The 17,809-nt window shown below is 42.3% G+C and overlaps 1 protein-coding gene across 1 annotated transcript in view; it reads right to left on the bottom strand.

Annotated features, from left to right (window-relative positions):
- Positions 1–17,809, bottom strand: part of DPYD (dihydropyrimidine dehydrogenase) — a 655,808-nt gene that overhangs the window by 415,231 nt on the left and 222,768 nt on the right. Inside the window, exon 8 of the mRNA XM_075286742.1 lies at positions 10,465–10,552. Within this exon, the coding sequence (XP_075142843.1) occupies positions 10,465–10,552 (88 nt within the window). The remainder of the gene's footprint in view (positions 1–10,464; positions 10,553–17,809) is intronic.

The following is a 17,809-nucleotide window of genomic DNA, read 5'->3' as shown; positions in this document are numbered from 1 at the left end:
ACTTTCAGCTAGTGTGTAAGTGCTTGTCTTTTTGAACACTTGACAAATGGGACTCTCCCCGAAACGTACGTTGTGTTTAGACCTAAATAAAGAATTGGATTTATACAATCTGTCTCTGAGAGCGCAGTCCTTGGCGATTTCCATTGGATTTCTCCTCAGTCCGATTACTGATCCTATACACCCCTGGGTGTCCGGACCTGCTCACTCCCTGGTACTAGAGAGCAGCCTTCTGCAATACGTTCCAGTGTGTTTAAAGTAATTGTGAATTCCTCATAACTTGACAAGGTGAGAGTTCTAAATTTATCACTTTGAATTCCACTTCACTTAGAATTACTACACTACACAGCTCGTTGCTGTCTTTCTGTTTTCTTATTGAAGCTGAGTAGGATGTCCATGGCCGATTTTGCTCTGTGAACTCCTTAAGCCTTAGTCACACGTCTGTATATCAAGGTTCCATACATACCCAATTCACATCAATGGGTTTATTTAGACCTCTGCCTAAATATCATTTTATTACAGATGCTTTATACCAAGGGTGCCCAATACGTCGATCGCGATCTACTGGTCAATCGCAAAGGACGTATGGGTCGATCGTGGGATGCAAGGATCCCCGGTGTCTGCTTGTTCACAGTGCAGGCTGAGAGTCGACTCTCAGCCTGCGCTGTGAACAAGCACTCCGGACACTTGCAGGCCGGGCAGCAGCAGCTCCGGGGGATGACGCGCTCCCCGCTCTTTGGGATGGAGGGAGCCGGGGTGCTGCTTGTTCACAGGGCAGGCTGAGAGTCATCTCCAGACATCTCCACCCCGCCTGCCAGTATCCAGAGATAACTCTCAGCCTGCGCTGTGAACAAGCAGACACCGGGGATCCCTGGGCAGCCACAGAACGCCGCTGTCTCCTGCTCTCACGCTCCGCCTGACCCTGCCCACATGCCCGACCCCACCCACAGACATCCCCCGCCCACAGGCCCGCCCTGGCCCCGCCCACAAGGTGGCTAGTAGATCTTTTGCCTTGGTCAGCTAATGAAGTAGCACCCCTGCTGTAGACCAATGAAATTCTATGGATCTTTAAAAAAAAAATAGGATGATAGCTGTACGTCATCTTTTTTTCATGGACCAAATGGAAACAAAAGTTGACCTGCTTTTCACAAACTTGAAAAGTGGGTCAACCATGGATAGTACATCACCTACAAAGGAGCAGGGTGGGCACTGTCTGTGACTAATGCAGATGTGGATGTGTGAACAAAGCCTTAGACTCTACACCCAGATTAATCCAATGAGGCGTCGAGAGTTCACCAACACTTCTCACTAGTATATGAATCCTAACACTAGCACATATACATAGACAATGTAACAGAGCTTAGTGTCTATAGGTTACTGCGCAGGATTCTAGAAGAGTCAATATACTGATACATTTTCTACATATGAACGGATTTGTTTTGAAGGAATAAATGAATAAACCATAACGAGCTAAAATTAGAAATTGGTTTTCTCCGCACCATTGACCACATTAGCTGCACAAATGCTTACATTTATTTCAAAGCTTTGTGCTAAATTGTTCCGGCTTTCTAGATGGAATGTGAAAAATCAAACAGTTTTCTAAAGCAAATAAAAAAAAATAAAATAATAATTTAAAAAAACTGCATCATAGATATAATTTAAAAGCCCTCTTAAAAAAAGGCATATGAATTTTTTTTCCCGAAAGACGACAAGTATATAAATACAACAATGAGACGAGCGCATAAAGCAATATTCATTATAAGAAAATACAGTAGCTTTATCTTTGAATAGCATGTTCTCATACATGGCAGCTTCTCATTACAGAGGAAATAAAGAGGTACCGAGCAGCCGGAGATAAAACGCTCGTGTGGACATTTACAAGAATATTTGTTAAGGAAAAATGTGTACGTTGGTCATAGTCCTCTCTTGACACACACTATTCAAGCTTAGATGGAACAAATCAATATGTCATTTCAGCAAGACATGGCAAGAATGTGCTTTTCTACTATAATAGACAAAATTACATTATCCTCAGTTGTGGAAGCAAATACTCAGAGCTTATAAGGCTGCATTTTCCTAGACAGCATGTTCTTACATGTAAGGTTAGGTTCACATCTGCATTTGGGTTTCCATTTGGGGGATCCACTGAATAGAAACCTAATCCGCTTAAAAGAAAACCTGCGGACCCCATAGAACAGGGGTTGGAAACGTACGGCTCTCCAGGTGTTAGAAAACTACAACTCCCGGGGCCACACGGTGGCTCAGTGGTTAGCACTGCAGCCTTGCAGCGCTGGAGTCCTGGTGTTCAAATCCCGCCAAGGGCATAAAACTATCTGCAAGGAGTTTGTATGTTCTCCCCGTGTTTGCATGGATTTCCATCCCATATTCCAAAAAGACATACTGATAGGGAAAAATGTACATTGTGAGCTCTATGTGGGCCTCACAATCTACAAAAAAAAAAAAAAAAAAACTACAACTCCCAGCATGCATACTTGCTCTGCTGTTCTTGGAACTCCAATGGAAGTGAACGGAGCATGCTGGGAGTTGTAGTTTCACAGCATCTGGGGAGACAAGGTTCCCTACCCTTGCCATAGACTATAATGGGGTTTGTTTTTTGCAGCCTTGCAGTTCTAGAGTCCTGGGTTCGAGTCCTGCCAGGAATAACATCTGCAAGGAGTTTGTATGTTCTCCCCGTCTTTGTGTGGATTTCCTCCCATTCTACAAAGACATACTGATAGGGGGAAAAAAGTACATTGTGATCCCTATATGGGGCTCACAATCTATTACAAGAAACAGCCATGTAAATCTATCTTTCCATGATTTTCCCTTTCACTCAACACATTGCAACATAACCAGCTGTGTAATAAAGTAAAATGTTGTGATACTCTGTCATGAGTCGTTTTTACTGTGTTTCTATAGGTGGCCATCCAGTGGTTTTAATGGGAACTGCAGCCTGTCCAGTGTTTTGGTGGCATGTAAGAAAATGGAGTCCTTAATAATATTTACAAGAAAGTAAGGCTGAAGACATTTGTAGATTATAGACCCTGGTGTCCAATACAATAAAAAAGAAAATTGCTAAAAATAATATGTAAAGATACAGCAGTGTTTCATATTACCTTACTGTGATGGATCCTGTTTTTTAATGGTACAACGTATGTAGGACTATATTTTTTCTGTCCTCCTGAGATGTCATTCTCAAGTTTTAAATGGAGTCTACCGTCTTCCCCAAGCATTTTCTACAGCTACCACCGTGTTATAGAGCACATTACAGTGATAAACAACCTACCATTGCTGTGTATGTCACTTTTGAAGATTTGGAGAAAAATGACCTTGAAGTCTTGAGCAAATGTTCCCTGGAGTTCTGCTCTTGTTGCGCAGACCCTTACCATCTCCTGCCTGTGCAACCCTATGCAGTGAGAGTTGTTCCTCCCACTACTAGGACATCACCCATCCAGCTGGAGCAGCAAAATCATTGCTCCTAGGTTAGATAATCCGCCCCCATTGCACCAACTGCCCCTTTTGGAAAAGATTTTAAAGTTGTTTTAAAGGGAGTCTATCAATGGGGATTACGTTTTTTAAGTAAATACATGTTGGAATAGCCTTTAGAAAGGTTATTCTAGTCCTACCTCTCTTACTCTACTCCTCGTAGTATTTTTGAAAAATATTGGTTTTGGCAAATATGTAAATGAAGCTCAGGGAGCACAGGGGGCGTTCCCACCTGTGCCCGAATACCACAATGTCATCCCGTTGTGCCCAAGCACCACATCATCATACCGTTGTGCCCGAGCACCACAGCATAATACTGATGCCGCCTCCTGGGCCATTCCTCCATGCAGATTAGCTATTCTCATCATCCTCTTCACTGCCTAGCAGCTGCCTCTTCTTCAGCGGGATCCAAATCCTGTACATGTGCTGTTCCCTCCTGTAGGAATATAGGAGCATGCGCTGTACTCTCGGACCAGACTCAAAGTGGCCACACATACAGCGCATGCGCAGGATTTGGTTGAGCTAATCTGCATGAAGGAATGGCCCAAGGGGCAGTATGACGCTGTGGTGCTTGGGCACAAAGATGTGATGCTGTGGTGCTGGGGCAGAACAGTATGATGCTGTGGTGCTCAGAGCACATGGGGAACGCCCCCTGTGCTCCCTGAGCTTCACTTACATATTTGCCAAAAATGATATATTTCAAAAACGGCTGCGAGCAGGAGAGTAAGAGAGCTAGGACTAGGATAGCCTTTCTGAAGGCTATTCCAACTTGTGCTTACTTGATGGACTCCCTTTAAGTCACTGGTCTTTTGGAGACTAATACCAGCAATGTCATATACACCGACACCAAGTTTTCTTCACAATGCTGTATCCATTGTTATCTTCGTGTTTACCACTATTTGACAAATAGACAGTGGCACAGACCTTTAGCTCTACTCTTATAGTGACTTTTCTATGGGCTTTGTTGTGTTCTGTGATAAGATACCATGCTTCAGCAACTTGTCTGTGTCAGGGTAGACTCTGATACAGCTGTAATAATTATTTTCCATTCGACATAACCTCACAATACCAAGGTTTTACTTCTAGCACCATTATCTATTTTTTTCAGAAATGTCCCTTGCCACGTAAGATGGCACAAGTAGTTGAAATGGCACATAATACTGCAAATAGGGTCTTGGGTACACATGGAGCATTAACTTGTGTCTGAACTAGCCATAGCAAGTTACAATTTTCATTTCACTCTATGAGTCTATCATTAGAAAAAACACATTTTTACTAATGGCACATTGAAATAGGCTTTAGAAAGTCTATTCTACTCCTACCTTTCATTCTTTGCTTGTCCCTGCTGTTTCTGCAAAATTTAGTTTCTTCTCTTATGAAAATTAGGATCACGGAGCACTAGGAGGCGTTCCCCCAGTGCTCTGAGTACCCCTGCATAATAACTCTCCACCACCCTTTTTATGCTTCTGATCGCTCCCCTCCTCCTCTTTCACGGGAATTATGCATCGCTATACGTATGTCAAACATTGAGCATAGGCAATCGGCTTCGGGCAGAGCCGACTGCAAATGCCCTAGAGGACATTTTCCGGTGGTCTGCTACACGATCCCCAGAAAATGGCCGCTCGTGTAAAAGACTACAGAAAAATGGCTGCTTGAGCATGTGCAGTAGGGTTGAGCAGAAAAGATCAGATCCCGATCGGCGATCGAGCAAATTTCACTATCGGGGTCGGATTGGCTGGAAAATGATCAGAAATTAGATTTTAAAATCGTTCCTGAAATCTCAAGATCAGCTCAACCCTAATGTGCAGTCGACTCTGCATAAGAGAAGAAACAGAATTTTGCATAAACAGCAAAGAATGGAAGGTAGGAGTAGAATAGCCTTTTTAAAGGCTATTCCAACATGCCATTAGTTAAAAATGTGTTTTTCTAATGATAGACTCCAGAGATGAGCGAACAGTGAAATATTCGAGAATCAATATTTGTTTCGAGTAGAGCCTCAATATTCGACTACTCGATCGAATATCAAATCCCATTATAGTCTATAGGAAAAAATGCTCATTTCAGGGGAAACCACTATTCGACTAAAGGAGAGTCACCAAGTCCATGAATAGCAGGAGGAGAGTGTTTAGGAGGAGCGCTGTGCAGTTAAAGCGCACGGACCCCATTATATTCTATGGGGTCCATGCACTTTAACTGCACAGCGCTTACAGTTGCGCTGATAAAAAGTAAGCTCCTTCGTAATAGCAAGCTGCCAGCTCTCCCGACTAGCAAAGACAAGCCTGCGGCAAATCAACACTGGTTCTGCAGCAGACAGCTGGCAGCTTGCTGTTACGAGGAGCTTACTTTTTCTCATAGGAATGAATAGACCAGCGTTGATTGGCCAGTGTACAAAATTCGGCCAATCAACGCTGGTTCTGCCGGAAGTTCGTCTGTGAGGAGGCGGCGTCTAAGATCGGACCACAATGAGACTGCTGTTGTCCGATCTTAGACTCCTCCTCCTCACAGACGAGCCTGTGGCAGAACCAGCGTTGATTGGCTGAATGCTGTACACTGGCCAATCAACGCTGGTCAATTCATTCCTATGAGAAAAAGTAAGCTCCTCGTAACAGCAAGCTGCCAGCTCTATGCCGACTAGCAAGGACGAGCCTGCTACAGAACCAGCGCTGATTTGCCAAATGCTATACACTGTATAGCATTTGGCCAATCAATGTTGGTTCTGAATCGAATATTTACTGCAAATAGCTAGTAGTATTCGATCGAGTACGAGTATTTCGAATACCATAGTATTCGATCGAATACCTACTCGATCGAATACTACTCGCTCATCTCTAATAGACTCCCTTTAAGAAATCCAAATTGACTTGAAACCGATACAAAACAATATCATGCCATGCCAACAAAAGCCATGAAAGTTTTCATTTCAGCCTCCCCCACTGGGTGGTCACACATAGACACAATAGGATAGGTAGCACATGACTTTGGATAACTTGTCACTGAACCATATTGTGTTTAGAAAAGCACCTTAAGGTCTGGTTCACATCTGCATTTGGGCCATTCCGTTCCCCTCTCCACAGTTTTGTGCAGAAACCACATAGACCTCATTATAGACAATGGGGTCCGCGTGTTTCCTTGGGTAACTGCTTTCTTATGCGGATAGGTTTCCGTTCGAGGGGTCTCCAAGTGGATTCCCCGAATGGAAACCCATGTGCAGATGTGAACCGGGGCTAACTTGTGGACATGTCCAGCCAAGAATACAGATAAAGGAGGACATATCCACACATATACAACAAGTATTTCTAAAATGCATTCTAATATGATAGGTAGACTTTCAGTGTTCCTGTAGTAAACTCCGGCGAGAGGAGCCTCATGTGTGTATTATTAGCCTAGCAATAATTTGCAGAAAACGATGCATCATATAAAAACAGTAATAAGCACAATTCATATCCTCCCCTGTTTCTGTTCTCGGAGAATGTATTCTAGCCATTCATCCTCAGCATAAGCTTTTTAGAAATACAATCCTTCATTATGTGGAATGAAAATGGTAACAGAATAGCAATAACCATGGAATGTTTCCTAAACATAAAATAAAATGTAGCCAAACGCATCAGCTGTGCAGGAGTCATTTACGGATACTGCCCATAATGTACATATTACGCAGATAAATGCCTGCTATACCATCCTGTTGGCACTTTAATACCATATAAATTCACAGGAAACCACTTGAATTTGTTTTTTATGATTTGAGATGTGGAACACAAAACACGCAAACACTTCACACTGCAAAGCTTGATTTGATGCATGCTGCAAGGACGTGCATTGAAAGCAGCTTTCCCCTTTTACTTATGTGATATTGCGATTCGATGAGCCAGGACGGTACATGCAGTTTTCGAGCGTGATGAATTAATATGTCGTATGCACTGCATTCACAAGTGTTTGAATGAATACAGATCAACTCAGGTGAAATGCTTAAAGATGTAGAAACCAGTGTTTACTCCTGAACACCATTAGAGGAACCATATATCTCTCAATCATCTCAGTTCATTGAGTAAACTGACAAGAGCAAGCCTAGGCACAGGGGGGGGGGAAAGTCTAACACTTGACAAATGCTTTTTCTCTTGACACGTTGTAAATTTAGATAATTCCAACCTACAGCATATGGCTACGCTTATGGAACAGAACATTTTCTTGCATTGCAAATGTTTATTGCATCACTAGGTATAAAGGATGTAGAGAACAAGCGTAATGCGATCATTTATCAGAGAAATAGTTATACAGCAGACAAGAAGCTAAAGTACAGAGGCTTCCATTAGATTACACGAAAAGGTTCCTGTTTTGATGAACACAAAGCTCCGCCAAAACATATGGTATTAGGAAAATGCACAAATGGCAGGAGTGTAATGTAGGATTATTGCAATTGCTCACTTTAACCGCATGAAGATTATTAAACTGAAGGGCAAGGCTGTGGGGAAATATCAAACTCGTAAACTGGCCATAAGATTAATGATGGGTGGATTGGACAATTTTGGTAAGACTAGGAAGCTATCAAATTAGTACCATACAGGCTAATTTTGGCAGGACTAGGAAACTATCAAATTAGTAACACATCGGCCAATTTTGGTATCAAATTAGTACCATACCAGCCAATTTTGGTAAGACTAGGAAAGTATCTAATTAGTATCATACCGGCTAATTTTGGCAGGACTAGGAAACTATCAAATTAGTACCATACTGGACAATTTTGGCAGGACTAGCAAACTATCAAATTAGTAACACATTGGCCAATTTTGGTATCAAATTAGTACCATACCAGCCAATTTTGGTAGGACTAGGAAAGTATCTAATTAGTACCATACTGGCCAATTTTGGTAGGACTAGGAAACTATCAAATTAGTACCATACCAGCCAATTTTGGTAGGACTAGGAAACTATCAAATTAGTACCATACCAGCCAATTTTGGTAGGACTAGGAAACTATCAAATTAGTACCATACCAGCCAATTTTGGTAGGACTAGGAAACTATCAAATTAGTAACACATCGGCCAATTTTGGTAAGACTAGGAAACTATCAAATTAGTACCATACTGGCCAATATTGGTAGGACTAGGAAAGTATCAAATTAGTAACACATCGGCCAATTTTGGTATGAAATTAGTACCATACCAGCCAATTTTGGTAGGACTAGGAAAGTATCTAATTAGTACCATACTGGCCAATTTTGGTAAGACTAGGAAACTATGAAATTAGTACAATACCAGCCAATTTTGGTAGGACTAGGAAAGTATCAAATTATTAGGGTGGCCTCTCAACTCTGCAGGTGCCAGGGGAGAACATTGAGAAGTTGAATTTCAACATGTCTGATCCTTAGAAGAGATGAGCCCTTGCCAGAGGCATGTGACAGCAGCTTTCCCGTCAGCTTTGTTTCCATACAGAACATATACATTCCCTACTGTGCCATGTGCATGTTTATGGTTTTGTATAGCAGGATCGATGTTGGTGAAACAATCAGTCAACAGCTAACATGTGAAGTCTATTCCCAGCCTTTGAGTATCTATATACAAATGGGTAAAGTCAGCCAAACCAGCCAATTTTCACAGAACTAGTCAACTGTCTTATGTGTATGTCAGGGTCTAACTTTTTTGAGGGAAGAAGTGTCAGGCATGTGTTTTTTGCAGGAAGTAATCTACTACTAGAGATGCCTGGCAGAAGCTTACTCCTTTTCCCCCGATTGAGAACACAAGCACGCTAAACTAAGTATTATGAGTTATGATATCAGAAGGAATAGTTACCGCAGAATGAGTAAAAGTATATGGGCAACTTAAATGTTGTCTGATACAGTCTGCCCACAAATAGCAACTGTCTGTGAAGGGGGTAACAGACAACAATGGGAAATGGGAAAGAATAATATACAGGCTTCTATAGCCTAATTAGCATAATGGGAACTAACAAAAAAGATTGCCTGGGAATGGACAAGGGAATAGAGAAAAAAATCCAAGTGTGCTAAGATTAGTGAGAGTCCAACAAATTATTCAGCTCATATACAGAGAATGTAGCAGGAAGCAGACAGTGCTGTTATATGTGTAGTGGCCAGAAGAGGTACTGCAGATCAGCTCCTATTTTTTTAGATGGCACCCATGCTGCTGTGACTCTATCATGGTTTGCTTTCTGCTCCTTTATCAATACAGCAAATCATGGGGGTTCCTGGTTGAAGTCCTCCTCAAATTTGATATTAGGGGCCTACTTTTAAGACAGGGCATCAATATATTTTTAGCCCAGAAAACTCTAAATTTTCAAAAACAAGTAGACCTAGCATGCACAGTTCAAGTGCAACATTATATATATATATATATATATATATATATATATATATATATATATATATATATATTTTTTATATATATATATATATATATATATATATATATATATATATATATATACTGCACATGTGTCTTTAAATGGAGCAATAAAATTAGGAGGCCCTGGTAATGACTTTGTGTTGGGCCCAGGAATTGCAAGGTGTGCCTATGGGATAAGTGGGGTTGCTTGTGGTTAAGATTGTGGTTTCTAGTCAGGATCCTACAATTGACCTCCATGCTGTATCCATGGCTGTAGCTATCGGTTGTGCAGTAACAGCAGTTGCAGGTCCTGGACCCTTAAGGGTCACCGGTTACATAAAATATACAGACATTCTAAATGGTACAAGGTAAGTAGGGGTCCCATTACAGATATTGCATTTGGGCTCAAGAGCCTTAAGTTTGCTTTTATCTTCAACATGTATAAAGAAATCTTATTATCTTGTAATACTCGACTGCATCAATGCCGTACACCATTTGTCTATTTTACTAGTTATTATATGTATAATGTCCCAGCCAACTGTACAAACTAATCTTTTCTATATTCAGATCTAAAGGGACATTATGCAGATTCTCATAAGCAAACATATTGTGAAATGGAAATAAACAGCGATAAGGAAAACTTACCAATCCCAATGAATATTGCTGCAAATCCCTCTTCCTTCAGAGATCTTATATTCATTCCATGCATTCCCAGGCCCTTGCCCTCAATTACCTTATAAAAGAAAATACATTGCCAATTAAGAAAACTAATGTAATGTAACCTAATAAGGGAGAAGAGTGTTTGGAAACAGAGTAAAAACTTTGAAAGCCTGGAGGAGAATAAGACAGGATAGATAAGACAAAGAGGATACATAATATGATTTGCAAACTGCTCATTAAAATGTGATTAGAAAGAAGGTTCTTTTTCTATTTCAAACAATGCACAGAGCATGCAGGGAGCCGACACTCAATATCTCCCAGCACATTGTACCGCACAGAAACCAGAATATTCTTCTATACAGCCAAAAGGTTATTTAAGGTAAAAGTATACACTAAAAGGGAGCACAAGCATGTCTTCATTCACCCACTAATCCGAGCTGCTTAGAATTCATGGTAAACAGGGTACTAACAATAGATAATTACGGTTTAAAGGGGCTTGTCATCTCTCCTGACATGTTTGTTTTAGTAAATACTTGTATTCTCCATGAAATAACAGTTCTGGAGCATCTTTTTTAGTGTTCTGTGCCTTGCCGTTCTTCTGTTATTCCTCCTTTGGAAATAAATTTGATATCTGGTTGATACCATTCCCTTTATCAAAGGGACGTGTCCAGTGGTGTAACCGAGGGTGGTGGGGACCCGTGGTGAACCGGCACACAGTATTATGCCCCATAGTGGCCCCTGCACACAGTATTATGTCCCATAGTGGACCCTGCACACAGTATTATGCCTCATAGTGGCCCTTGCACACAGTATTATACCCCACAGTGGCCCCTGCACACAGTATTATGCCCTACAGTGGCTCCTGCACACAGTATTATACCCCATAGTGGTCCCTGCACACAGTATTATGCCCTATAGTGGCCCCTGCACACAGTATTATGCCCAATTGTGGCCTCTGCACACAGTATTATGCCCTACAGTGGCCCCTGCACACAGTATTATACCCCATAGTGGTCCCTGCACACAGTATTATGCCCCATAGTGGCCCCTGCACACAGTATTATACCCCATAGTGGCCCCTGCACACAATATTATGTCCCAAAGTGGCCTCTGCACACAGTATTATGTCCTACAGTGGCCCCTGCACACAGTATTATACCCCATAGTGGCCCCTGCACACAGTATTATGCCCTACAGTGGCCCCTGCACACAGTATTATACCCCATAGTGGCCCCTGCACACAGTATTATGCCCTACAGTGGCCCCTGCACACAGTATTATACCCCATAGTGGCCCCTGCACACAGTATTATGCCCTACAGTGGCCCCTGCACACAGTATTATACCCCATAGTGGCCCCTGCACACAGTATTATGCCCTACAGTGGCCCCTGCACACAGTATTATACCCCATAGTGGCCCCTGCACACAGTATTATGCCCCACAGTGGCCCCTGCACACAGTATTATGCCCAATTGTGGACCATGAAAAATTATTATACTCTGAGGTGTTTTCAGACCCTCGAGTACAATAATAAGAGACCTAGGGGAGAATACAAACAAAAAACATTGTTACTTACCTCTACAGTGCTATGGCACACTCCCTGCTGATATTGGCCATCTTCAATGATGGAAGAGACATCACTTGAGCCATGGCTTGCATCTCGACGCATAAGGATGCAAGCCCGGCCCATATGACGTCTATGACATCACACAAGGAGGCCTGAAACCTTCCAGAGCGAGGAGGGGTAAGTAACAGTGGTGTTTATGTTAACCTCACCTCCCCTGGGCATCCGATCATTATACTCAGGGGTTTGAAAAGACCTCCCCCCCAGTATAATGATAGTGTTTCTGGGGATTGCGTGCACATGGCCTCTCTTACTGATCCCGGCTCCTGCTCACAGTCGCCTCCGCAGAAGGGGAAGTGCCGGCAGCCGTGAGCTGGTGTCAGGATCGGTTAGTGAAGAGTTATTCCAGCAGGTAACAGCCTATTTAAAAAATAATAATCTGTAGCAGTAGCGGCTGCCGCCAGGCCCCCTTTTGTGCCCAGCCCTGTGGCTGTCGCTACTGCAGCTACCGCGATAGTTCTGCCCCTGGGCGTGTCCCTACACAGTATGACACGGTCAGCTCTGATTGGACATTGGACAAGGACACACCCACAACTGGCAAAACCCAGTTGTCAATTTATTCACAGTTTTCTAGTAAAGATTATAGAAGAACAGCACAAAGTACGAGTCTAAAGATGATTCCAAATCATTATACTACGGAAAATGCAATTATTTACTAACATAATGTCTGCCTTTACATCCTGCCAGAAGCAAGTTATATAGAGACAACAGAACCAGGGATTCTCAGCCAGTCTCCCATACCAGTACTTGCCATATCTGAAGCTGCATATCGCCTGCAATTGGACGAGACAGGAACATTAAGCTTAGGTAGTCATTGACATGTCAACAGAACCAGGGATTCCCAGCCAGTCTCCCACTCTGGTACTTGCTAGACCTGGAGTTGAGTAGAGTCTGCAATCTGACAAGGCAAGAACATTCAGCTTTGGTGGCCATTCCCTTCATATCGGAGACGCAACGCGTCTTAAAACCTGGCCGTACCAGTGTGGAAGACTGGCTGGGAATCCCTGGTTCCATTATGCTATGTAGTGACAAGCCTGGGAGCCTTTGACTGATGACCGCCCTCCTATGACGTTCTAAAGAAGGAACAATCTATCCACCATGGTGACATCCATGTGAAGCAGTAATCGCAATATTATTCTGTCCAGCTCTATACAGAATAAGTCAAATATTCAATGTCTGCATATATGTTAGCGCCCTCATGCTGTCATTGCTTGTATGGCTTTATTCTTATAGACTTCACTCATCCTATAGCAAAACAAGTGTCACAAAAATGTGGGGAAACGTATCTTCATATTTCATGTACTTGAAGCTAGGACAACTCTTACCTTCAGCGACCATACATTTGCATTCATTAATGTAAATTGCTTTAGATTAGGTTGGATTGTAACCTAGCATTGTCCTTTATAGATTCTGCGCACGGAGTCCCTAAACTATATTCTTTATTCACTATGTAATGTATAAGTTATCCTGCGATATGTTTTTAAAGGTATAGTGAAAAATCTCACTAATGTACTCCGGGAGGATTTGCTTTGAATGGCAACGTTTCAGTCTTGTGCATTTTTGTAAGCCATATCTACATTTTTTCCCTGGTTATTGTCTATCTTCAGTGCTTACATCGAATGTTTGTGCAGCGGTGAAATCCTGGAGAGCGCAGGGAGCCGGGGTCATGGCACAATAATGGAAATATGTGGAAATTTACTGCAAAAAGCAAACATCTCATTACAGTATGCCTGCATTGCAAAATGCCGATAGGCTACTAAAAGCATACCGTATGCGATTTTTCTCTTTTTGAGAATATAAAAGAGCACAGTCCTGTAAGTATACCTTGGGCATAGTGCTCGATAAGTGAGATTGTATTGTATCGATGCTATGATTACTCATGTAAAAGCTGAACCCGTTTAGATTGGACATACTTGGATCCCATTAATAGATCGAGATAGGTTAATGTAAATTGGTAAGTCTATGGGTTTATTAGTCTAAACAGCAGTAATATTCAATACTGCATAGGAAATGGATAGAAAGGGCTTGAAGAGCTATTGTATACTTTATATTGCATTCATTGTAGAGAACCATTCCAAAGCGAAGACTCTTTTTGAGGGACATTAGGAAATTGCACTTTAATGTGAGTATAAAATATGATCCGCTTGGAGAAATTGCTACTCAGAGCCTTTCTAGAGCTCTAGTACAGCTGTCCATGGTCCTGGACATATAAAGCACACAACTAGGGTTGAGCGATCGGGATCGGAAAAGATCGGATTTCGATCGGCGATCGAGTAAATTTCACGATCGCGATCGAAATTCCGACCCGATCTTTTCCAGTGGGATCGAGATCGGAGGTTATCTCAAGATCGGCTCAACCCTAAAAGTGACTTTTCCCATAGAGAAGCATTGACTAGGGTTGAGGATCGGGTTTGGAAAGGATCGGATTCCGATCGGCGACCGAGCAAATTTCGCGATCGCGATCAGGATCGAGATCAGCTGGAAACTGATCGGAAATCGGATTTTAAAATCGATCTTGAAATCTCAAGATCGGCTCAACCCTACACACAACCATACTTGATTCATTTCATTAAAGGGATTTCCTAGGACTTACACACAATGCATGCTCAATATGTGCGGTCCAACTTCTGGGTTCCCCATATATGAAATGACAAACATTTGTAATGTCCTTTTCTCATTAAGGGTCTCAAAGTATTGTGGACTAGGGGAGTTAGTAGTGGGAACTCATTCCCAACACCCACCACGGTCAGTTGTAGGGTTGAGCCGATCTTGAGATTTCAAGATCGATTTTAAAATCCGATTTCCAATGATTTTCGATCCTGATCGCAATCGCGAAATTTGCTTGATCGCCGATCGGAATCCGATCCTTTCCGAACCCGATCCTCAACCCTAGTCAATGCTTCTCTATGGGAAAAGTCATTTTTAGGGTTGAGCCGATCTTGAGATAACCTCCGATCTTGATCCCGCTGGAAAAGATTGGGTCGGAATTCCGATCGCGATCGTGAAATTTACTCGATCGCCGATCGAAATCCGATCTTTTCCGATCCCGATCGCTCAACCCTAGTCAGTTGTTTTACAGGAAGCCAATTTACCTATCAGTATATTTTTGGCATGTCAGAGGACACAGGTGTAATAAGAGATGTTGGCCTTGGTCAGATTCATACTCAAGACCCCAGTGCTGCAAAGAAACAGTACTGACCGCTGACCTTTTTAATGGCTCCAGAGGGAGAAGACTCCCTCTATTGGGCATTGGCACCCCTGTTCAAACTATCATGGGTTGCCGACACTGTTACATGGCATTTGATGACCTAATGAAGTCCCCCAGATCTGCCTTTGGTATATACCTATTCCCGTTGTCATGAGTAATCGCACCCAGTCACTACACAGTGTACAGAGCTCTGGTTGCATGCACTGTATAATACAACCCCAAACAAGATTCAGCCCCCTCCACTCACATATTTATGGCATATCCTTAGGATAGACGATACAATAATTCCTGCACACTCCTTTGCGCATGAGATGTCATGTAGAGTCAGATGATTGACCAAGGATAATTCCCTTCCCCTCCATCCACAGACTCAAAGTTGTTGCTAGTAAGTATAATTTGGACAGGAGCCTGTTATTATACAGGGTGTCCGGAAAGTAAGGACACAAAATGAAAGGGTGGATTTTAGCCAGTATATGAAACGTTTTTTATTAATGAACATGTGAATGGAAATGCACCGTTGTGGCGCTGCAGGTAGACCAAGATGTTGGTTTCCTATCCCTCACTACGCCATGTGAAAGGAGAAACGAAGAAGAGAAAGCACTTTAATGGGGAATTAGTTTAATCACTGTTACTTATTACAAGAATTACTCGAAGTGCTGGCCGCCTGCCTTGATGCAAGCAGTGCAACGCCAGGAGATGGATTGATGCACCCATTCACAGACATCTGGCATGGCCCTTACCGCGACGAACACAGTCTGGATGCGGTTCACAAGCTCATTGCGGGTTGGCACAAGCGTGGAGTACACAATGGACTTGACATGTCCCCACAAAAAAAAAATCAAGTTGGGTCAAATCCAGAGAGTGAGGGGGCCATGGCACAGGTCGCGCGTCCGATCCACCGATTTGGCCATCGGTTGTAATGTGTTCATGGATGATGTGGCCACAATGGAGAGGTGCTCCATCCTGCTGGAGCCACATCCTTACCCTTATGTTCAAAGAAACGTCTTCGAGCAACACCGGCAAATCATCCTGCAGAAATGCACCGCCACAGTGCATTTGCATGGTCACATGTTCATTAATAAAAAATACTTCATATACTGGCTAAAGTCCACCCTGTATTTACTTTCTGGACACCCTGTATATGGATGACAATATGTTCTTCCTGGAGGACCCCATTAGTGCGACCAAAAAGGACAACAATAGGGTAAAAGTTATTTTGCAAATGCTATATGTGAGTAGGGGAACAGTTGTCAGAAATTAAAGCAAAAGAGAACAAATAGAGGTTCTGTGCCAAGCTGAGGGTGTAAACGCGAGCAGATGGTTTTTGAGATTACAATGGTATTTTTCAGACCTGTTCTCTTTAATATTTCAGTTTGATTACTATAAACATGGAGGCTGCAGAAACAATTGATCCATATCGTACTCTGATCATACCTAACAAGATCACAACAGGCTACCTAGTGAGTCTGATTTATGGCCTTGGAAGTCAAGCTTAATCAATGCTCGAAATTCAGCACAGCTGGATGTAGAGTTGGCAAACAGGCAGGTAAGGAATGGCTTTAATATCTCTTCCAAGAAATCTTTAATATTAACAAATATTAGAATGTGTTCTAGCTTTTACTGATGTATTAGGTGTAGAAACTTAATAGGTGTCATCTATTGTCTGTACTTATGTGAATCATACTTGGTGTAAAGGTATTTTCCAGTACTATGACATTGATGACCTAGCCTTAAGATAGGTCATCAATATCAGATTGGTAGGGGGTCTGACCAATATCAGGTTACAGTAGTAGGGGGTCTGACATCTGGCACCTTCACTTATTAACAGTTTGAAGAATGTTTAGATGAGTTCTACGGCATCCTTACTGTATACTAAGTAGAGAGCTCCACATTGTATAGAGAGTGTGGTTGGTGTTACAGCTCAGTCTTATTCATTGGAATGGGAATGGCTAATAATTAGAGATGAGCGAACAGTAAAATGTTCGAGGTTCGATATTCGTTTCGAGTAGCCTCTCAATATTCGACTACTTGAACCCTATTATAGTCTATGGGGGGAAAATGCTCGTTTCAGGAGTAGGCAACGTTCGAACAAATTATACTTACCAAGTCCAGGAGTGAGGAATGAAGAGTTGGAAGACGCTGCGGGGAAGCTGCAAGAAGAAGACTTCTAAAGGTAGGAGAAGAACCAGCATTGATTGGCTGACTGTATAGCATTCGGCCAATCAATGCTGGTTCTGCATCGAACTTTTACATTCGAATAGCGAGTGGTACTCGATCGAGTACGAGTATTTCGAATACCGTAGTATTCGATCGAATACCTACTCGATCGAGTACTACTTGCTCATCTCTACTAATAATATGACATTACAGGCCAAAGAAAAGGAGATGGCGCTTTCTAGGGCTATGCCGCCTCATCAAACAGTTGACTAGAGGGAGTATAGTAACAGGTATTGGACCATAACCAATGTAATATTAATGGCCTACATGCATCGTAAAG

The sequence above is a fragment of the Leptodactylus fuscus genome, chromosome 9 (assembly GCF_031893055.1).
Source record: "Leptodactylus fuscus isolate aLepFus1 chromosome 9, aLepFus1.hap2, whole genome shotgun sequence".
NCBI classification, from domain to species: domain Eukaryota; kingdom Metazoa; phylum Chordata; class Amphibia; order Anura; family Leptodactylidae; genus Leptodactylus; species Leptodactylus fuscus.
The sequence above is the reverse complement of the archived record's forward strand: the minus strand, read 5'-3'. Positions and strand labels throughout refer to the sequence as shown.